The sequence below is a fragment of the Cyprinodon variegatus genome, unplaced genomic scaffold (genome assembly GCF_000732505.1).
Source record: "Cyprinodon variegatus isolate N-32 unplaced genomic scaffold, C_variegatus-1.0 Scaffold166, whole genome shotgun sequence".
Classification (NCBI taxonomy): Eukaryota; Metazoa; Chordata; class Actinopteri; order Cyprinodontiformes; family Cyprinodontidae; genus Cyprinodon; species Cyprinodon variegatus.
Window position 1 is genome coordinate 338,649 of NW_015150619.1, and position 23,856 is coordinate 362,504.

The window sequence follows — 23,856 nt, forward strand, 5'->3', positions numbered from 1 at the left end:
TTTTTTCATTCCATTAAAATTCAATTAAGTTCAAATTCAAGTATTGATATAAGTATAAGAAATAAAACATAGAGGTGACTAGACTGGGTTGAATTTCTAACAGTAAATGAAATGGTCCAAGCAGGTAAAGCGAAAGCAATCATAGATGGGTTATTTATAACCCTTGAAAATTTTTGTTAAAGTAAGGAAATTGTAAAACAACTCAAATTTATGACAAAACATGTTTTTTTTTAAGTTGTTTTGATATCTGTGTATCCCTGAAAGGCCATTCTCAACAAATACAATTTATCTTGATATAAAACAATTTAGGATTTCCTCCCTTTACAGTTTTCTATTTGTTTGAGATTAGTGAAATATAAGAATTAAAAGCTGCATATGCATTCATATGTGGGTGTGGTTCTGGGTATGCAGAGTACCCAGAGGTCTTGCCCCAAGTTGCCTGAGTGCTTGATACACCAACAACAAGTCTGTAGAGCATTTTGGTTGTAACCCATTCAATAATTCACAGACTAACATAGATATTTTAGTGTATTCTAAGAGATAATGGGAACCAGTGTAAGGACTTTGAAACTGTGGCAATGTACTCTAATTTCTTAATGTCAGTGAGGATGTTGATAGCAGCATTCTCGATCAACTGCAGCTTTCAGACCTCTGCCAAGGTAGATAGGAAAAGTGATTAAGAACGAGCTACGTTTTAATCTGCTTATTTTTATCTGGGGTCTCCAGTCACAAGCTTTTTGGTTCTGCAACTCACTTGATGTTTCAAACAATGAACTATTTGCATGTTTTTCGTGTCATGCTTATGTGCTTTGCCCCCATGAAAAAACACTGGCCCCCCCTTGTAAATTAGGTATATAACCACCACTGGTTCAATCCATTAAATTATCAATTTTTAATTGCATAAGTCTTTTAGAAGAGAAGTAAAATGTATTTAATGAACAGGCAAAGAAGTCCAGTTTTCCACTTTAGATATGTTTGCATTAGACCACATTTCTGCCTAACTAAGCATATACATTTCTAGATTCCCCCACAAACTGCTGGATTTAAAGCTCACTTGAATTAACTTTTTGTTTTATTTCATTGTCTTTGTTAGTGCAGTGTAATTGGCACATGGGAATGTCTGCATTTTGCTGATTGGATTCCAAAATAGTAACACACTGAAGGTAAAGTATGACTCAGCGAGAGCTGTTGCAGAGTTTTAGTGTCGCATCACAGTGATGAATGCCTTTGGTTTGCAGACACTTTGCTGAGATTTTCTCTTATTCAAACCACATAACTTTGTAAAATCACTTTTAAAAAATCAACACACAGAAAATACATCTCAGTACTGACCATGAGCATTTACTAATTTTGTGTCAAGAGTGAATTATGAATAGAGATGGAAGCAGATCCTGGGCTAAAGATCCATTTTATTAGTTAGTATGTTTTCTTTTCACCAGCATCCCTTGTAATTGCAAGGTTGATAGTAGTATTCTTTACTTTCTATTAATCTTCAAGAAAATTTTTGGTCAGGTTTGATGTGATGCAAGAGAATGGTGTAATTTAAAATTTTAATGAGTAAAAAAAGCTGCTGATACAGACCAAAGGTCAGAATAGAAATAAAACTGGGTTTTCATGTTTCACATTTTTTAGTGATTCAATAAGAATAATACCTTTAGAATACTCTCATAAAGTATTACTTTATAAGAGTAATACCTTTAGCGTTCTACTAGTTTTTTTTTTGTTTTTTTGACACAAGTTAACATTTAGTAGTCCATAGGTGAATTAATAAACTAAAATATCATCAGAAAGATCTTTTATTTTGGCATGTATAGTCTACTGTTAAAAGGGAAATTTACATAGATTGATTAAACACACAATCATATACAGTCATAGTAAAAAATATTAGACCAACCCATGTTAGTTGTATTCTTTGGGTAATATACCTTCAACATATGGGATTAAACCCTTAAGCCCGGCCGGCCGGGTACAGTGCCCAACTGATACCTACTCAGGTATTTCTATTTATAGAAATACATGAGTATAGAACATAGTGAGTATATATAACATAGTGTTTCATCAACACTTCTCTTAAATGGAGCTTTAGAATTTCTTAAACATGTTTAAAAATATTTTTTTCACAAGTTCTTGTTTTATAGCTATATTATCAAGTAAAATTAGATTTAAAATTCCACCTGACATGTGTGAGTCTGCGGGAGTACTGCAAAAGCAGGTATTCATTTTTAACCCCACACCCTGGTGGATGGTATCAATGGAAACAAGAGGCTCGGACCGGTCCAAAGAGGCGTCAGAGGTAATTCTACCACCATTTCAGGTGATGTAACCAGCATGCATTTCATAAGCTTACTCCGTTATTCTTATTTTCTAATCAGTTTGGTGATATTATTGGTAAATTTCAATGAAAAAACGTCTTAATCTTAGGAGCAAATGGTTTGTCTTATGCAGAAGGTCTCAAATAATGTAAATCAGCATATTTGTCTGGTCAGATTCCCTGTTATGAGTGGAAAAATCCATTTTTGGCATTGTGCCAAAATCATATTTTCGTCTAGCACATTGCCCACTAATACCTTTGTGGAAGAAACATGCTTCAACTCATTCAGTCCTAATTTGCTTGTCTTATAGTGATGTGAGTCTTATATAAGATGTGAATCTATAAATCCTGAGGGTTAATTCAAAGTTTCAAATGAGGTTTTTCAGTGTTTATTTTGGAAAGAAATATGGCGAGGCACAAGATTTTCCTTTGTTCACCTAAACATCAGACTTGGTGACATTTAAAATAGTGGTTCCACCTGAAAAATATTCGTCAATGCTTTTCTGTCATATACTGTAAGTACAAAAAATTGTATTTCCAATTTATATATCATAGATTTCTCAATGATCGTATTTTAAGCTATTATTTCTGTTACTTTTAGAGATTATAGCTCAGAGGAAATAATATCCAGAAAAAAAAAATAATATATATATATCCCTCAAGAAATTCAAATAGATTCACAAGAAAAAGAAAGACAAATGAATGCCAACAATATTGGATAAGATGTTAAAATTATATTTCAAGAAAGAGCCATTAAAGAGTTGAAGGTAAAACTCAATCTTGCCCCAAAGAAGATAGAGAACAAAGTGTCTTGGTGTATGAAAATTATCATCCCTCTGAAAAAATGATGTTTATCTCACATTTATTTTCATGCTGATTCTCATTTATGGCTCCTGCTGCGGCAACATAGACCTCCCAAAGAGATCAGCTGAGTTTATTTGATCTAATCAAATATAATGTGATCCAATTCAGTGACTGTTAGAACTCCTGTGAAAGCACTGTTGTCTTCCAAAATCTCTGATCTTGAGTTAATGTATAACAAAGGAAATGTTGCAAAGTTGTTCATTCGACAATCAATCCACTGTTCTTCAATATATGTTCACATATCCTTTAATATCTGTCCACTGCTGTATGCCGATTTGTAAGCAGTTTAAAGATTAAGTTTTGTAAGACTTTTTGTGTAAATATTGTAATTTTTTGTGTTTCCTGCAATTTTGTTCTTTAATTGAAGGAAAAGAAAAAAGCCATTTTCAACTACAAAGTATTTCAGTGCAAAATACTTTTGGGGGGTTACTACACCAAATAAGTTTTATTAAAGATTATTAAAAAATATATAAATAGAAAAATATCAAGACCGATTGAAAAATTAGACCTTTTCGGTCATTTTGTGAAACATATGTCCACATTTCAACTGTTGTTCATTGAACTGATGTTCAAAAGTTGAAAGCAACTGAGTTAATTGGCTGTAATGGTTTTCATCTACAGACCTTGTTCCCCTGGGCCTAAAACCATACACATTTGACCCAGTTAACATGAATTTGGACGTAACAACAATAGTTTGGGAGAGAAATGGAGCAAAATAATATAATAGACTTCTCTCACTGATCTACTGAACCAAAACACAGATAATTGATGGTGATATTTAGAAGAGACAAGGCCCATCTGAACCCATCAGCCTCAGAGAAAGGCAGATGTGTTAGTAAAATGTCCAACGTAGAAAAACAGAAAACAAGAAAGTGAGTGTTCCAGTTGAAAATGGCTCACTTTTAAAATGTCAGACAATAAATGAAGCTGCATTAAAAAAAATAAATATGGGAAAAGTTTTTCCCAGGTTATTATTGTTTTTGTTTTACTCACCCAATTAGTACAAAAATGCAGTTTTGGTAGCTTGGGTGCTGTGAGAAGGGGAGCTGATACGTTTCTCGGATTTAAAGTTACAACAGCCACAGTGGGTCAAAGAGACAAATCAAATTTCTAAATATTAGGTTTCCTAAAGTTTATACAAAATGAAATTTGGTTTTGTACAGTTCTCGTGACATTGCCATTTTCTTAAAGTGCACAAGTGATTAAATGGAACGGCATATTTTGTAGAATTGTCGAGAGCTGACTAAGGTCACAGCTGCCAGGCACCGCCATAATAATTAACTGCTAATGTAACAGAGGTTAAAAACAAATCGCACTGGTGACCTAGACAACTCTTATCGTCATTTTGTATACACAGTGTATACAAAACGAAATTTTGTACTTCTTAAAGTGCAGCAGTGATCAAATGTAAACAGTGTTGGAGAACAAACATGGTGCAGGTGGGCTCTACTCATCCTACTCATGAAGTTCATGCGCTTTTGTGCCCTTTTGAGCAGTGAGGTGGTGTTTACATTCCAGGTGAGGTTGTTTGTGATGCGCACCCCCAGGAATTTGGTGCTTACTGACCACCTCTACAGCTGAGCTGTTGATGAGCAGTGGAGCGTGGTTAGGCCGATTCCTCCTGAAGTCCACGATTATCTCCTTCATCTGCTCCACATTCAGGATCAGGAATATCTGCACCAGTCCATGATGGAGTTCAAAAGTAGCAAAAGCCATGTGCCATGAGGAAAGGATAGGTTAAAAAATGGGAAATCCTAGAACAGAAAGTGGTTTTAGGATTGCACTAAACAGACACATTTTTATAAATTCTGAAAAAGATTTTGCAACTATTTCCCTTATTTTATTCACAATCAGGATAAGATTGTTTTAATTCAACATTAAGTTTTTGACTAGCTCTCTGTTCTTGTCGTATCTTTGATTCATACAATGACTGCAAGTCATCCAAGTATGTCTACAGATGACAGGGCTCTATCTTGTACTTGCAGTGAGAGGTATACAGAGTAAGAAATAGTGAGAGGACTATTCCCAGTGGTGCTCCTTTGCTACTAAGCACTTGATTAGACAGTTGATCCTTCAGTCTCACAAACTGTGGTCTGTTTGTCAGGGAGTCTTTGATCCTTGGGATTGGTGTTGCTCCACCTGAGTTATCTAGAGTTCTCACCAAGTGATTCAGGCTGAATCCGGTAAATGCACTGGAGAAATCAAAGAACATGATCCTCACAGTAATATCTGCAAGTGTGTGATGGCATTGTCAACTCCAACTCATTGGTAGTAAGCAAACTGCAGGGGTCTTGTAAGCTGCCTTTTTTTTGCTGAGGTGAACCAACAGAAGTCTCTCTGGGACCTTGTGTGTGGGATGTCAGTGCAACAGGTCTATAGTCACTGAGGACTGTTGGAGGAGTTTTCTTTGGTATTGGAACAAGGCATCAGGTCTTAAGGGCTGGTTATACTCCCCCAGCAGTGTGTCGCAGACAGCTTGTTGCAGATATTTTTGATTTTTGCCCAATATTGAAGCGGGGTCTGCGCTATGTTATTCCACGCCACAACGCAAGAGGCAAGACAATCGTGAACTAGCTGTGGGTCTAGATACTCCCAGGGAGGTGAGGAAATGGGGGCAAGTTTGTGCGACAACAGAGGGACATGAGGGCAAAAAAAGAGTGGGGATTCAGGTGGAAAAAGGGTCAAAGTGTTTGTGCGCACCTTGTTCTTCTAGGTGGTCCATCTTCACAAGTCGTTTTCCATAATGACGGTCATACAAACAAAACAAGTCAGTAAGGTACCAAACAGGAAATACGCATAGCCTAGAGCGGATGTAGATTTGACCAATCAGAAGCCTACTGTCTGCGGCAACCTACAAGTTTGGAGAGTTGCACCAGAGTGAAACACACAGAAGACCTGGTTTCTGAGTATAAATCAGCCTTTAGACATCACAGGACCTGTCTCCAGGGTCAGGCGAAGGTTCAAAGGGTGCTTTAGAATCCCACAGAACTGCTCTGCACAGGCCTTCAGCACCCTGGGACAGACACCATCTGAACCTCGTTACGTATTGCAATGAAGTATCTCCTTTTCACCTGACTTTTAGAGATAGACAGGTAGCGGGACAGGGAGCAGGACGCCTTTTGATTTGGCTGAGAACAAAGACATAGAAGCAGGAGGGTCTATGGTACAAATGGAAGATGAAAAATTTAAAGAGTAACAGAGAAGGCGGAGGCGACAGAGGGCAAGATTTCCAATTGACTGTGGGCAGAAGAGAAGGATGCTGAGCTAGTTTCTGAAATGATCCTATTGAAGATTATACTTAGTTCATTGGCTCTGTCCAGAATTCCATCTGCTGGATTGTCTTTCTGCTTGAAGTCTGTGATCTTCTACATCCCTGACCACACATCTCTGATATTGTTGACTGCTGGAGCGTGCTTTCTAGCTTCTTCCTGTACGCCACTTTGCTTTTCCTTATCTTGACCTTATGTTGCTTCTGTATACTGTTCAATAATTCCCTGCCTCTCCCTTCTACTCAAGTGGAGCCAGCTAGGCCATACTGCTTCTTTCTTTTAAAATATGCTCAAAACAGCATCTGAGCTCTCAGCTAATAAATCACGAATTAACCACTGCTTCCGAACAACTCCTTTCTGATTGGTCTTAGCACCTGATTGTGTTTCATTCAACAAAGCCCAGAAAGTACAATAGTTCCTCCTTTTTAATATCATAGGGCGGCTCATTATTTGGGGTTAGAGCTTGGAATGCCCTGGCCAGGCAGCAACACTGACCAAGACCCATACATTAAAAGGTTATACTGTAACTTGGCAATGCCTTTCTTCTACGCCTAAGTACTGTTTTCTGTAAGTTAGTGGGTGTTATTAACTCTTGGACAATCCCACAAACATCCAACAAGTGACTTGTTTGTTTAGTATTCCATTGTGAACCATCAAAAATCAACCAATTAAAATAAACTGAAAGCTACTAACTGCAAAGGAACCAGTGTCGATTAAAAATAGAGTTCCAGTTCTAGTGCAGTTCCAGTTACATTAAGAAGAGCACAGACTGAAGAGGGAATCCTATTCGCTGCAGCAGAGACATCACACAGAGAATCATTCATCAGACATTTGTACTCAGACTAGTGAGATGTTGTAGTAGCAGATGTGTAGCTTTAAATTGAAGATTTGTCATAGGCAATCTAACTTTGGCTTTAACTGATCAAAAAAGTGATTTTTTTCCTGCAAAATATTATTAGATAATATTCAATTTGAATGCAAATATCTAAGCTAGCACATTGAAATCAAATGGTAAAGAGAAATGTATCACGGCATATGTTTAAACTTTTATATTCTGTAGTTAAATTTATCTCAATGTCAAAACTTTAGCCTTTCAACTGTGTTCAAAATAGAATTAGTGTTAAATATTTAGCAAGGGTGAAAGAAACCAAGCGCAAGCTATTAAAGCAGACTCTGAAAGTTGTCGACAACTAAAGATGTGACATGAGGTACACCGAACTGTGCTCTTTTGCTACCTAGAGTGGCCACCCGGAAAGCAAGCAACGCTTGTCTCCAGGTCTAATGTTAGGCCTGAAAGTAAAGAGTAATAAAAAGATTGGTACATTCAGGAGGAAGTATTTTAAAACAGCTACAGGAGAGAAGGAGCTTAGTTAACTGACAAACTGTCCAGGGATTTAAAAGCACTCTGTAGTATGCCCAGTCTGACTTTTTTTTACCACTCGAATGGAAAATGATTCCTTGTTTGGGTGGAAAAATCACAAGCACCTTTTATCAACATTGTTATTTTTCTGCAAATTGGTACCTTTAAGAACATTTCTACATACAGCTTAATAGTTAAAGAGTAATACATCGTCTTCCAGTGCTCATTCATATTTCCTCCGTGGACGATCTATAAGGAGAGTACTGAGGTTCTCTAGGTCTACATGGTTTGCTGCCAATAAACAACAAATCATACATTTGTCATGACTAAAATAGTATTTTTGTTGTTGCTGTGTTTGTAGTTATTGTGCTTAAAAACAACTTTTGCTGTTGTTTTATTGAATGTGTTTCTTATTTATCATGTTTTCCATTTTGCTAGTCTTTTTCTTATATTTATAATTATAAAGGATATAACAGTTAATACAGCTGAGATCAGCAGAATGACTTACTTCAACAACATTCAATACTAGCCCAATATGATATATTTAATTGATAAAGTTCAGCTTCTTGGAAAACCTCCACCTGTTTTTATTCTTATAGGGCTATGTTATTAACTTCGGAAAAAGAAAAAACATATAGCCTGTTTTTTTTTATACTTCATTGATGAAGGGAAACTTGAGCTTAAAAGAACCACTGCGTTGTGACAGCGGCTGGCTTCGTTCTTATTTTCACTTTTAATGTGGGAATTCTAATTATCACCTCGAGTTATTTTGAAATAGATTTCCCAACACATTTCAGCGTTAAGAACCATTTTTACACCTCTGACAAGCAAAAGTGAAACGGTTATTTTGAGATACCTTGCTCCACACATGCTTTTTAAAGTCTTCTTTTGTGTTATTTTCATGGGCTGGGAAGGTTAAAAAAATTTTAGATTTTGTTTGTTTTCTTTTTTCAGGATAAATATCTTGTGTGAAAATATGAACAATAAACAGCGTAGACCAGATTAAATTAGACATAATACGCAAAGCTAAACATAAAAAATGTCTTTAGCCCTTACTACTGTATATATGTACATCTACACTATGGATACTGGGTTGTTTAGGTACATGATAAACATATTTAGCTTACTGTTGTTTTGTATAATAAAAATCAGCTAAGAAACTTGTTGCCCTAATTTTGCCTTAACCCATTATTGACGAAGCTTATTAGCTTCATGCCAGTTCCAGTCCAAATACAGCCAACATGATTTATGTATAATATAAATGTTGGTTTATGCATATGCTTCTGGTAATAATGAAAATATAAGTAAGATAAGTGCTTTTATATGGATTATTTGTAAACTAGTGTGTGAACTAGACATGATTCATGTAAGAGCAAGAATTCTCTGCAAAACTAAGTCAGTAAATTGTCTAAATCTGAGTTAGGCTGTAAAATAAGACAATACTTACAGACTTATTCATGTCTTTTACAGCTGATACAAAAGAATGGACAAAATCTGACCAAAATTCCTAAAGTTACATCTGATTTTTAGTTTTAAGTGTTTTAGCTTAAAATTAGTACAGCAGACGATTACTAAAATTTGTATATATATATATATATATTACTCATACTATTAATTATGATTGTAGAATGTCAATTACGACAAATTTTATATGATTATAACTTGAAATTATGAAAAGAATAAGACTTAATGAATAGATAATAATAACTTTGTAATGATACCTGAGTGATTGATTGATGGAACATAGAGCTAGAAAATATTAAAAAAAAAAAAATACAGTAGAGTGATTTTTCAATATATAGCTATATTTGTAACACTGGATGAAAAAAAAAGAATGGTTGCCAAAAGAAATTTTTTGATGAAATCTCTACCACTAAAAAATGTTAAGCAGCAAATAATGCAGAAAAGAAACTTCACAGTATTTTTCTAAAGATAAACTTTTAGTGAGTTTGCACTTGACCTTTAAATGGTAAAAATACTAACAAACTGCAGTTGGATTTCAGATTTTGAAAAAACGTTTTGCAAATGGTAACAGAATATAATAAATACGAATTGCATATTGATGAAGGCACACATGCAGAAACCGGGTTTGCATGCAGTGCCTGCTAAATTGCATTTTCAAATCACTTTCATCTTATTTAAAGGTCTCCTCCACTCATGCGATCGAGATTGTACGTCTTTTTTAGATAACTTTTTTTAGCTCAGGCCCTTAGAGACTAATCTCTATGGAAAACATCTCCCTTTCTTTAGGCACTACACTAGTATAATCATGTAAATATATGCCACTTTGTTTATGCTATATACTGTATGACTGAATCTTGTTTAACCGATTTAAATGAAGTGTTGATGTCTCCAAATTTCTGCTGATAAACAATTAGCGGTGTCATTTTCTACTTCAGCATCACCCTTTACCTGTGACATGTGGCTGAGCTGTTACCTCTTGCCATTGTTGATGTTTGCAGCATCACCTACAGTCAACTCCACCTACGCTGCCACACAGCAGTCTACAGGCAGACGTGTTAATTTACTTTTTTTTCTCCTTTCCTTCACTTAAATGTATCTAAGTTGAATAAATACAGAAAGTCATTCTATTTTGGTTTTTCTTCTCTTTCTTTTTTTTTTTTTTAGCAAAGATAAAATAAAGGAAAGGATTTTGTCCAAAATGAGGCTCAAGCCTTTTACTCTGTATTATCTTTCCTCTAAGTATTTATAACTGAGTTTTTCATTTGTATAGCTTTTATCTTTTTTTTTTTTTTCAGATACGATTTAGTGTAACCAAATTTTCTCACTTTCTTTAAACTCTCTTTCTCAAGGTAAAGAGATTTGTACTGGTACACTAAGCATATTAAGCTTTAGTTTGAATATTTTGATACCCTGATTTGATTTGATCCCTATTTTTTTCTTCATAGAAACAATAGAGTGTGAGAAAAGAATTTCATTTGTTATAATAATATAATCAGTTTGCTTTTCTGATCTCACATTGCAGAAATTTACCTCTGCATTTAACCCATCCTCTTGGGGAGCAGCGGGGCGCCTTAGCGTTGTGTAGTGTAGGATTAAGGGTCTTGCTCAGGGACCCAGGGTGCAGACTGTGGGGATCGAACCGGGTACTTGCAACCTCCTAAGAGGCTGCTGTAACCACTTGGCCAACACTCCCCTCAGTAGATATTTTGAAAAATGTTATCTAATGGCAGTGATTCTATATTCTCAGTGACCCCATTGAACATCATCGTCCACAGACGTGCTTTCCGTCCTTCACCGTCAATATACGGAAAAACTCACTTGCTTTGTTTTGCTTGACTCTACCCAGTCCTGTTGTGCATGCCCTCTTTGGACTTAAAAAACCTTGGAGTGTAGCTCAACGCTGATACTGCAGATACTATAACTATTGCTTTTAATGGGTGGCAGAGGCAGTTGAATAATTGAACTGACAATAACAGGAGCAAAGAATGTTGGATCTGGGGGTTACACACTATTGAGCCTACATTCATTTGTATTTCATGACACTTTAGTGTCCTTCCCTAATACTTTAAGTACATTTGTAGGGGTAGAAAGGGAAGAAAAAGTATATTTCCTCCATAAATCTCTTCAATGTCCCTTTATTTCTTAAAAATTTTATTTTCTTCCCTTTTCCAGATTGAGAGATGCCATTTACACTGTTAATCATCTTTTCTTAGGTAGAAACTTCTAACCAATCTTGGGCCATATGAAAAAAACTGAATTGAGTTTTTTTTGGACTTCTTTAGATCAGGGTATGATGTGGTTGTGTTCAAGTTCAAGTGATTAGTGAGACCAGGTTGTCACGAGTGAACCAGAGCTCATCTTTTGTGTCTATTAACAATTAAATGATTATCTAATTAACAAGGTTGTAATGTTTCACAGATGACCTGACTGGTTTGAAAATCTGCTTTTTTTATTTAACTCAAGTTATCATTATGTTTTATTAAAATATATTTCATGACCTAAAAGAGTTAATTTTGAAAAAGGAAAAAAAAGACACTTGACTGAACGTCATTTCAATGCATCATGAACTGTAAAACTGGCATTTAATGTTGATTTGAAATTCAGCAAAGTAAAAAAAAAAAAAATGGGACTAAATAAGAACAAACTTATTTAGTATCCTAACCTAAATTTAAGATTAGCTTGACAAGTTTTTGTGTTGTAAGAACAGATTGTTTTAAGAACAGATTAAAAATGTACTTAATTTTTCCTCTCTGGGAAAATTTAGGCATATCTGCGGCAAAGTGAAAAGCAAGACATAAAACAATAAAAGGGTTTAAATAAGAGCAATTTACATCAATAAATAGTATACTCAAATTAAAACAAATTTGCTTTATCAGGGTCTGTTCTTTGGAAACATTTGTGGTTTTTGTTTGTCTATATTTCCTCTGTTTAACTGACATAAACAGCTAGACTTACTGCAGAAATGTTAGATCTCAGCTTTTTTGAAGGGGACTTTAGCTGGCCGTCCAACTCACTGAGGGATGAAATGCACCCTGAGGGCCTTGGAGGTTGCATCTAAGATATTTATTCTCTGACTGTGTACTGTCAGCTCAAAACACACCTACCAAAGATTGACACAGTGGTAGCAACCCATTATGGCAAGTGTCAGAGCAGCATTGTCAGACAGTGACAAATCAAACAAGGGGGGATGGAAAAAGAAGCCATGTGGAGTTCAGTACTTGATTGGAAAGATCACTATTGTCGTTTGGATCTGACGCTCCTGATTATTACTAAAGATTTAATAAGTGACCCACTGTGTTTCATCCCCTCGCCTTTCTGTCTTTAATATCCTTTGTATCCTCCACCCAGTGTCCCTCTTGTTGCACATAATCATCTGTCATATTTTCAGTCTGTGCAGTTGGTGATTCATACGTGCGGCATCACTGACAGCACACTCCGAATCCCTCCCACTCCCTTTTGAGCACTTTTATTTCTTTTTATCCTTCAGTCTCGCCCTTCCCTCCGTCTTTGTCTTTGTTCTCCTTGCTGCTCCTCAGTCTTATTATTTTTCCTCTGCTGTCATTCTATTCTCCTCAAAGCCTTTGTCACCCACCCGTCCATCTTTGCTGATATTTACCCCATTTGTGCTCAGCTTTGCTCACTGCTAAGGATAGCTGGGGACAGTTTGTGTAAATGCGGATGTTTGACCTTTCTGCTATGTCCCCTTTATGTAACACAGATGGCGGAAGGTTCTGTCTCACCAACAGACAGCTATCAACGTGCACCTCAGTCTGCATGTTCGTATTGACATTTGTAATCTATTCTCCCTCTTTTTTTTATGCATGGCAGCATGTTTGAGTTTTTTTTTTATGACTTGAAAATTGAGCATTTGTAGATCCAAGGTCAGATTTCAGTGCACCCCTTCACAAAGATCCTTCCGGGGGTGTTTTGTGCATTAATATTAGCAGAAATGGGCAGAGATGGATGCTTCACCTTGAGGGCAGCAACGAGCGGGATGGAAAACGGCGAAAAGAGCTACAGATAATATGGGGCTCTCCCTTCTGGGACCTGTTAATAAGCTTTTTTCACTGTGTCCCCCCCCCTCCCCCCTTTACTATGTCTCTGACCACCAGGCGCCATCTGTTTTAAGGCTCTGATATGGAGGTTTGCCGTCGCTGAACTACCTACTTTACAAACATAATGAATCTTGTGATCTATATGAAATTAGTGAAACCAGTGTCAAGAGGAAAACAGGATGCTGTGTTTTATTGAATGTTTTTGTCCACATTTAAGGATCAACTGACTGTCTTGGAATGACCTTTCGGTTCTCCATGCATGCCTTTAAGTGCCCAGATAATTATGAACACTATTAACAAAACAGGTCAGATTGCCAGTTCCACTTTCAGTTCCAAGCATCCTCCTTCTTTGAAAGTAAAAAAAAAAGTGCACTGTTTTGTATAGGAATGAGTAATATTAATGTAGCAATTCTACAAGGCAGTATATCTTCCTGCGCCCCTAAAACACAAAACAGATTTGCATTGGTTTGATGAGTCTATGTATTTTGGCCTGTTGTGGCTCATGAAAATTCTAAATGGTTTGCTACACAGGATTTGACATTAGACCTGAATGTCCCATGACTATGTAATGAAAGCTGAAAAGCCTACCAGTTTTGGTAGAATACATCATATAGACTATCTAATTATCTAAATAATTATCACTATGTGGGAGTCCATAAGTCTTTAGAGATGTGTTCAAAAAGCCCCATTCTGTTTAAGGAAATATTTTTCTCATGTTTTCCTGATCTTTGAAAGGCAAAGGAAAATACTACCGGTGATTTTTATGTATATCATGCTTGGATGAATTTTGGTTAATCTGGCTCTAAACTAAAACGAGAGTTGGCTTCATAATGTTTAATAAAAACATTCTCACTGTTACTGCAGAAATGTATTCACCACTGTTGCACATAGTATTTCTATGCAGCTAAAGAAAGTTATACCCCATGCTGGATTACAAAATATTGTCAATCCTTAAGCTTTCTTTGGAAACTGATATTTTATGCAGTTTCTTTGGAAAAAAACTTCTATTGAAGTTTGAACATTCCATAAACATTAACTACAGCAAAATTCCTTCCACTAATTATGGTTAAAATATATATTGTAACAAGAAATATAACACTGCCTGTAAGAGTTTTAGATATGGGTGCAAACAAAGGATACGTTTCATATCTGATACTGACTGAACTATGATAGTTCAGCTCTGCATGCAACATTGCATTTAAGAACTTAACCATTGCTATTAATATGAGGTGTTTAGTGCAATAGGCTCTATGCACAGCTCCACTACTTCCTGAATTTAAGGCAGCTCCTTTGTTTCCTGTCTTTCATGATTGGATGCACTGATTAATCCAGGTGTGTATGACCGAAGTAACTGGCCAGACACACCTGGATTAATCAGTTCGTCCAATAATGAAAGACAGGAAACAAAGGTGCTGCCTTAAATTCAGGAAGTAGTGGAGCTGTGCATAGAGCCCATTACTGCAAAAAACATACTGCTTCTTTCGCTTCCCACACTTCTTCTCTACTCCATCTTTCTCTTTCCTACATTTCAGAAGCCTGAGAATCCTAGTGTCCTCTCAAAGAAGTCAGTGTAATGGTTCAAGTATCAATAAAAAAAGCATGGCTGCCTTTTATCCGGTCAGCTTCTGCATCGAGGTCTTTCATCAGTTTTCTTCAGGGCTGAGTGATTGTGCCTCAACTCCCCAGAGCCAAGTATATTAGTGATGGCTTCGGCTAAGTGTTAACTCTTCTAGATTTGTCTTTGCCCAAGTGGAAGAGCTGTGGGTGGTGGGATAATTGGTAGATCTATGCCACTCTTTATCTCATGGGGTAGCCATTGAGTAAAGAAGAAATCCTATTTACACACAGTTTTTGTGTAAATTGTGTTTTTTTATCTTATGCTTTACAGTACTTATTACTTATTTAAGAACACCCATAAAATAGACAATACAGTGAATGTTTTACACATACAATTTATTACACATACAATTTATTAATGAAAAGACGTTTTTATGCTTTTCGAAACAGTTCACTACAGTTTAGAAAAATATTGTATTGAATGTGAGTGTATGAACTCTACATGCTGGAGAATGTTGAAATAATTGTTTTATAATTTCTTTATTCATATTATATTCATGATATGTAAAGACAAAGTAAGTGATGTTGCAAACAAACAACGCCAAATAACACCAAATTCTCATATAGATTTAACTATTTACTTGTACAAACACAACTCCAATCATCTCTTCTACATATACTATCAAACTTTCTTATAAATTCACCTAATCTCTCTTACATATTCATCAAACTATCATACATGTACAAGTAACTCTTACATTTACAATCTAGCTATCTGACTTCAAACTATTATATACTCAAAAAACTCTGTAAAGGTGCATTTACATCGATGTTGAAAAATATGTTTACCTGTCTTTGTCGCTTTATATTTCGCATCACTCCCCCAAACAGTTCAGACAGACGACACAATGAAATTTCACCCAGCTTGTTTCCTCACATCATTTACAGAAATGAGTCACAGTGTTGGCATCCCTGTCTAAGCCAGATGCTCCAGAGATGCCCCCAGTTTGTAGTGTACAGTAGTACACGCCAAACTGGCTGGGTTCTAGGAACTGATGTAGAAACTCTGGAGAGTCATTCACAAAGTAGAATACTTTATAAAGTGCAGAAGATCATGGACAATTGTGAGTATCCTCTTCATCAAACTGTTAAACAACAATAGATTGTCTTCAGTAAGAGGCTTCCCCAGATCCAGTGCAGGACAGACCACTACAGAAGAGCCTTCCTGCCTTCGGCTGGTTGGATAATGATTGCTTCTGGTGGTACTTCCATCTGTCCAGTACCCAGTATCAGGACTTTTTATCCCGCATTGGGGGACGGGTCACCCTCCGTTGAGGTATGGAAGGAAAAAAGGTTTTACTCCACTACACTCCCTCACCCTATGCCACACCCAGATCCAATCATTGACTGATTAAGGCAGCAGTTCCCACATTTTTCTTTTTGTACTCCTCTCAACAAGAGAGTTCTCAAGTCCTATCTCCCATTTGGGAACTGTGGAAAAATTGACAGAAACGTTCAACTCAAACAACATTTCTAGTCATTCTATTTACTTACATTTTCTATTTAATCTACAGTGCTATTTGCAGTTTTACTTCCCTCTACTTGCCTGTTTTGTGCCATTTACATTGCTCGTATCAAATCCTTCATATTGCCAAGAGGTAGTTCACTTCTGATCACGCCTTTACACAGGGTTAAAATATAACCCACTTTCTCTATTTACTTTGAGCATTGAATTAAAAACTAACTCAAAAAATAAATATTTGAACTCATTTAACCATGACAGATCAAAAGAAAACAAGGCAGAGTGATTTGATAAAGAGCTGCACCTGAGATGTCTACTGGCAAAATAACCACTTCACTGCACTGAGTGGTGCCTATCATGTCATCCCCCACACTGCTCTTGGCCACACTGATCACATGAGGCTCCACCTTATTTCTTCATACAGGCTAAAATTAAAGCTGTGTAAGCCTGTGGTCAAGTCATCAAAGAGCTGGACAAGTGAACCTGTAGAGGATCTCCAGGCATGTTTGGACTGCACTGACTGGAATTTTTCAGGACCATTACCAATATCTTGGAAGGGTTCAAAGGTGCTGTAACCTTCTACATCACCTTTTGTGAAGATTGCTCAGTGAGATATAACAATGACAAACTCTGGTTTACAGTAGGAGGTGCTAGAAGCTAAACTGCTGTTCTCAAAGTGACTGAAAGTACAACTGCAAAAACACACCCTCTGGCTGTTTAAGATGCAGAAACAATGCAAAGTAGATGGACTGGAACATGTTTCCCCATCCACCATTAAAAACTGTACTTATCAGATGTCTTTTCCATTTATATACATATTTAACTGGAGACTTGGCATGTGCCGGCCTGTATCAAAGCCTCCACCATTATACCTGTTCCCCCCCAAAAAAACAAGGACCATAGGACGACCTTAAATTGGTCACAACTTCTGAATTTGCTGAATTTCACACAAAGAGCCAACAGGTTCATGGATGATGCAATAAACATGGCTCTTCACTACATCCTGCAGAAACTGGACTACCAAGGAACCTACGCCTGGATCCTGTTTGTGGACTTGAGCACTGTTTCACTACCACCGTCCCATACCTTTTGCTGGACAAGCTCTCCTAGCTAAGCATGCTTGAATCCATCTAAGGGTGGATCCCAGACATCCTGACAGACAGAAAGTAGAATGTTTACCCGGGAAAACAGGTCCCAGATTCCAGTACCATCAGTTAACCTCAAGGCTATTTTCTCTCCCCTCTGCTCCTCAGCTGCACCTCCAGTCACCAGTCCGTCAAGTTCTCGAAGTTTGCAGATGACACTAACCTCACTGGACTCATCTCTAAGAGGAAAGAGTCTGTCTACACGTAGGAGATTGATCTCCATCATCATTGTTCAGGATCTTGAAGTAGGGCTGAATATCACAAAGAAGATATTTGAAGAAGTTTAGCCTGCCAAAGACAACTATGGTGCATGTATACTCCTTCATCATTTAGTGCATCCTCCCCTCCACCATTGCCATTTGGTATTTATCTGTCACCACGTGGGACAAGAACAGGAGGCAGCATATCATCCATTCTGAAGAGAGCGTGATGGGGTGCAATCTTTATTCTCTTCTGGAACTGTACACCTTCAGAACCGAGAGGCAAGTAAAAAGGATTGTAGCTGACCCCTCTAAACATGGGTACAAGCTGTTTCAGACTCTCCCCTTAGGTATGAGACTGCGGGCAATGAAGTACAGAACATCACATCACAAAATCAGCTCCTTCCCATTTCCTACTAGCCTTATTTAGAAGGCCCAGGTCCCTAACTGACACAGTTCCCAATAGAGGAAAAAACATCTCAGCACATATGTATAATATTTAATCTAACTGTATATTTTTCTTGTTAATTAATAATTGCCATGTTACCCTTTAAAAATACAGCCTACACATGTTTATTCTAAGTATTGATCTTACTGTATTCATTTATGTTAAACATGTTTCCTTGTGTCTTTGTAGCACCTCAATGCATAAATAAATTCGCTAAATGTTTAAAACACTGCATGGCAAGGGAGCATTGGTATAATTTTTGAAGTTTGTGACACTTTTTTTTGTAATGTGTTTCTGGCGTATCTGTATATGTATCTGTATAATTAATTTAGGTTCTTTTCTTTAATCTGATTATGTTGCAGTTAACCGATCCATGAAGAAACTAATACTTTTCTTAGTAGCATCTACTAGCTGTGTATTAGAACAGAAAATGACAGTGTTAATCAAGCTAAAATCATTGTCAAATAGATAACTGCACAATTATAGAAAATTCAACAGAACCTCCATTCTACATCCATCCATCCATCCATCCATCCTCTTTCGCTTTCTTGGGTCGCGGGGTAGCAGCTTCTGTTTCTCCCTGGGAATCCCAAGCATTACCAGGCCAGCCAAAAAACATAGTCCCTCCAGTGTGCCCTGGGTCCCCCTTAGGTCTCCTCCCAATGGGACGTACCCAGAACAACTCACCAGGGAGACCTCCTGGAGGCATCCTAACCAGATCCCTTCAGGAGGTCTGTACTCCTAGTCCTCCCAGGGTCACTGAGCTCCTCACCCTTTCTCTAAAGGAGAGCCCAAACACACTACAGAGAAAGCTAATTTCGGCCACTTGTATCTGGGATCTCGTTCTTTCGGTGATGACCTATTCAAAATATACATTTATTACCTAAAATCATTCAGCTCTAAGTCAACTCCAGGTAGAAACTCTTGACTAAACTAGTGAAACTCAACCAAACTAAGCTACTAGAAATATACAAATAGAAAAAGGAAATAGAACTTAATTGATTTGACAATGGAGAAATTAACTCTGTATTTAACCAATCCCCTTGGAGAGCAGTGGGCTGCCACTGTGCAGCGCCTGGTGAGCCGGGTACTTGCAAGCTTCTCAGAGCCCAAATGCACTGCACTAGCCACTAAGCCATTGCTCTGAAGTGTGCAAAGAAGAAGGAAAAACATAGTTGAAAACCATAATTAATGAGCAATATGCGATAAAATAAGTTTAGCATACATTTTATGTTTAAGAACCAAAGTTTATCTTGAAGAATTTGGAATGTGATCAAATGAGCTTTCAACTAATTTTTTTTAAATTGGAATGCAAATCCAAGAGGTGATTAAAACATAATTTGGCCAAATAACTTTTTATTAAATGAATTGCATTCATTTAATAAAATTGCTTAATCAGCAACCAATAACCTTTAGTTAATTGATTATTTACCTTCTTTGTGAGCTAGCAGACATGAGGGTTCCCCTGAATTCAGTTTTGGTCATAATTTGGTAATCAAAATAGAATATACATATGATAAAACCCATGGATGTTAATGCTTTATAAGTGTTCAACCCCTTAGTGAAATAAAAGTGTGTTTTAGCTTTATAAACAATAAACTAGTTAGCAAACTAGTTAGAACCCTGTGGTTCATCTTGTTAGCTTTGACTTTACTCAACAGTAACCACATGAAATTACCAAAGATCATCAAAATGACATATTGTTTAGCTGGAAAATCTGTCCCTAAATGTGCCAGACCTCTATCTCTGCTATTTATGTTTTGGAAAGGGTGGGTTCCTCCAGTATTAGCACCTTAGCATGGCGGGCTCACACCAGGAGAGTTCCTTGTTCAAACTGGGTATACATTAGGGAAGGTCCTCTAGCTCACTCTCTTCACCTCTTTAAGCATCTGAAAGTTCCTCAAACTTAAAGAGGAATGTTGCAAAAAGTGTTTTTGCAGTAATTGATTTCTGATGTCAGCCACCAGATCCACTTACAGTAGCCTTGGTCATTTGCAGTTCTCGCCCCTGGCCATGGGGCCACAGTGGTGTCTCTCAGCTGCAATCTGGTCAGAGAGCAGTCCCCAAAGAGGAAAAAAAGAGGCCTGAGAAAGTTGCTTTATCCTCAAAGCACTGCAGGGGGCAAAGGTGCAGCTTTTTGGGAGTGTCTTGTGATACTATGTATTTTAGGCCGATGTGCTGTAGAGCAAAGTCAGCTGCAGAGCAAGGCTTTCATCTTCCAAACCCAATTAACAATAACGTTAATATAAAGCATGTACCTTTATTCCCAATATCCCAAACTATTATCATGGTTTATGGCACAAGAGTATATTTTGTCGCTTTGGCTCCATGCTGTCTAAAGACATCATCTTTCCAATAACAGCTTGTTCCAGGCTTAAGCTGGCAAAATTTATAAAGACTCCTGGATAGGTGCTGAAACATCTTCAGAAAAACTAAGCAAGAGTCCAGTGTCCTATGTTTCAAGCATGCTTTTGGTTGCTATGACCTGGATGACTGAGGATTTAGACAGGCATTGTATATTTTTGTATTTATTTGCTAATGGAGAGTGGGGCAAGTCTGCATATGTAGCAGCTCAGTATTTAGAAAGCAGCTCTTAAAGTTACTGAAAGTTTTGTGTGAGCTTCCAGAGGTTTCTCTTTTAGTAAGTCCTCATTTGGAGGAGTTTGAGCTTACTCCAGAAACGTCAGCCAAGAGAAGCACAGAATGTACTTTCCCTGTTCAGTCAAAGATTATCTAACCATTGCCAGCAATTTAGTCATCTTTTGCAAGCTGCTTAGTAAGTTGACATTATATACATACAGATCGGTCTATCATATGTCCTGAGCTTTTTGGTGTTTTGCTCGAGGCAAGTAGCAGTTAAACACTGGGGCATAATTTTAAGGTTTTATCACAAAAGGGTCAAGATCTTACTAGGAACGTCAGATATGTTTGGAACTGGTTACAAAATCTTTCTTGCCATCATGGTAATGGTTCCTTAAACTTGTGGGCAGGGAGGATGGCTCGAGACAAGCAAAGTAGAGATAGAAATAGCAGTGTTATGGTAATTATGCTGTGGTTTTTCACCACTTACTGCTACATTCTCAAAAAATACATTGATTCTTAAGGAAACCAATTTTTAAGAGGGTTTTAATATTCATATCAAGTATTTCTGCAGATAAATTTTAACCAGATGTGCAAACACATCCAGCAGCGAGAACACAATGCTTTGTATTATAATGCATATTAGCTGGCATTTCTACTCATGCTGAACATGGTGGTGGACTAAAATCTGCCAGTTATATTTGCACATGCCAGCATTTTTCTTTCCATCAGTCCTAAAATAGAGGAAATCAACCAACCATGTTCTAAGTAAAAAAAAAAGTTGTCTGACATATAAATAAGACCATCTGGACCATCTCATTCAGGAACTGAATTTTGCTTTCCATCTCCTTTGCAGGTACATGTATACACTGTGCCCGTTCAATACAGTCTCACAAAAGAGCACATCAGGAACAGAGGTCTCATTAGGGTAAGTACCTCAATCTATGTCTATTTGGTTTCCAAAGTGGAATATCTCAATTGATGACCTGCCAGGATGTGTCAGCCAGAGTGGGGGAAATAGTAAATCTATTATGGAGGAAGTTGATATTAAAATACTCTTTCTAAAGTGCCTGGCTGCACTTTGGGTATGTGCTCTACTCTTGACATTTAAAATCTCCAGCAGAGTATTTTCACTCTTAGATAAATATAATTATAAATGCCTATTCCATTAATGGATTTGAAACAAATTCCATCACTTAGCTTATATGGAAGCTAGCCTTTGTTCAAAATATGTTTGAATATTCTTAACATTATTAAATATATGTTTACTTTGTGATCTTTAATCAGTCTTTTAGAGATTTTTTTTATTTTTTTTATTTTAATACCTTTTGATCAGAGCAAATTGGCTGGTTTCATTTCCTGCTGGGGCTTGAGGTTGTTTTTCTCTCTTGAGGTTTCAGTTTCTTCAGAACACTGATGATTGACTGAACCTTGAAATGGCTCTACAAACTGCTGACATTTGGTGTGTTATAAATGTTATGAAATGCATCAGTATTGCATGTCTGAACATACTTTTAAGTTCTTTTGTCTGGGGAATTTCACAAATTTAATATTATTTATTCCAGCATAGTATGGTAGAATCCCATCACTACTGAGTAAAAGCGATCTTGGAAAACATACTTTCAGTGTTTAGGCAATAATGATGCCACTGTGCTCTAGCACAACCCTCATTTTTTTCTACTGCTTTCCAAGCCATCATTTTCTCGATGCTACCGCCAAGGGTAACAAATTTCCACAACATTTCTTCAGCTTTAGAATGTGGGGAGTTTTTTTTTTTGCCACTTTCTTCAACTTCACCATATTTTTCAACCTTATAGTGTTGAGGAAAATACTATTAAAATTTTAATTAACAGTATAATCACAGGATGCACTAAAGCTAGCTGCGGTGCAGAGTCACATGGAATTGCAACCCTGCCTAATTATTTGTACTTAACACTAACATTGCACTCCTATCTATATGATGCAATGTGTGCTGTCTACTAATAATTGTGAGCTAGTCAGCAACATTTGGAGTACCAGTTTTATTTTTTACTCATAACTTGTAATACCAATTCCACAGTTCAAATTTCTTAATTTTATTATTCACAAAACATGATGCCAGAGTTCCTCTTTAACAAGGAGAGAAATGTTCTTTCCATTAGACTTGCTGCTTGAAATACTCACACCGGTTTAGAACGAACTTGCCTATATGCAATTTGGAGGTGTGGGCTCTTTTCACAAACTGCTTGGCAACTTTAACACATACCAGTCTCTATGAGCAAGGGGCCTGCTATTGCTTACATGTGATTTAATGTGGATTCAGGGTGCTTGGCAAGAACCTTTTGGTTGAAGCCTTTCTGGTGGCAGGAAACATTTCTTATATCTGGTTCTCCAGGGTGTTGTAATAAATGAATAATAGAACTGCCAACCCTGTGTTGGCCCAATTCATGTGATGACCTTGGGGTGAGGCCAGCTTTGGTGGTTCTCCTTTAAATGCTCTAGAAACCGATTGATACAAGTGCAGATGTTACATGCCACAGCTCATCGATATGCAACCGCTCATACCAGGCTCTCTCAAGTAGTACCTATGGTCATAATATGATGTCACTATAATAAAGCATGGTGACATAAGTAGCTTACATCATGTGCAATGTTGGAGCAAACTGCTTTTTTTTGCAACAGAGGACCTACCCCAGGATTATCCATACTCTGGCTGACTTTAAAATACGCACTGCACTGTATAGTCTCACGTAACTTTCTTTAACAAATATTCAATGGAGTTGTGTTCTTAATCTACATTTTTGGTGTCATCCTTACTTTCTAATCTATAGCTGTCATGTCTAGTGTCTAGTGTGATAGGCTGCTCCAGTTATACTATCCCTTCGAAAATTGAAGCTGTGGTGATTAAAGAATTCACTAATTTAAGGTGACTCTTCCCAAAGACAAGTTTATATGTTAACTCAATAGCCTTGAGTTTTGTTTTTTTACAAAAAAAGAAATTACAAAGACCTTAATACCCACATAAATTGCATCCATGTCAAAGTTCGATCCATGCTAAGTGAAATGTTACAGTGTGATTTATCTGTGTGTATGTATATATAA

The 23,856-nt window shown here is 37.0% G+C and overlaps 1 protein-coding gene across 2 annotated transcripts in view; it reads left to right on the forward strand.

Annotated features, from left to right (window-relative positions):
* LOC107086906 (glucosidase 2 subunit beta-like) overlaps positions 1 to 23,856 on the forward strand; it is a 220,645-nt gene that overhangs the window by 159,059 nt on the left and 37,730 nt on the right. For both annotated transcript variants that reach the window (XM_015378178.1, XM_015378179.1), the window contains exon 13: positions 21,632 to 21,703. In XM_015378178.1, the coding sequence (XP_015233664.1) occupies positions 21,632 to 21,703 (72 nt within the window). The remainder of the gene's footprint in view (positions 1 to 21,631; positions 21,704 to 23,856) is intronic.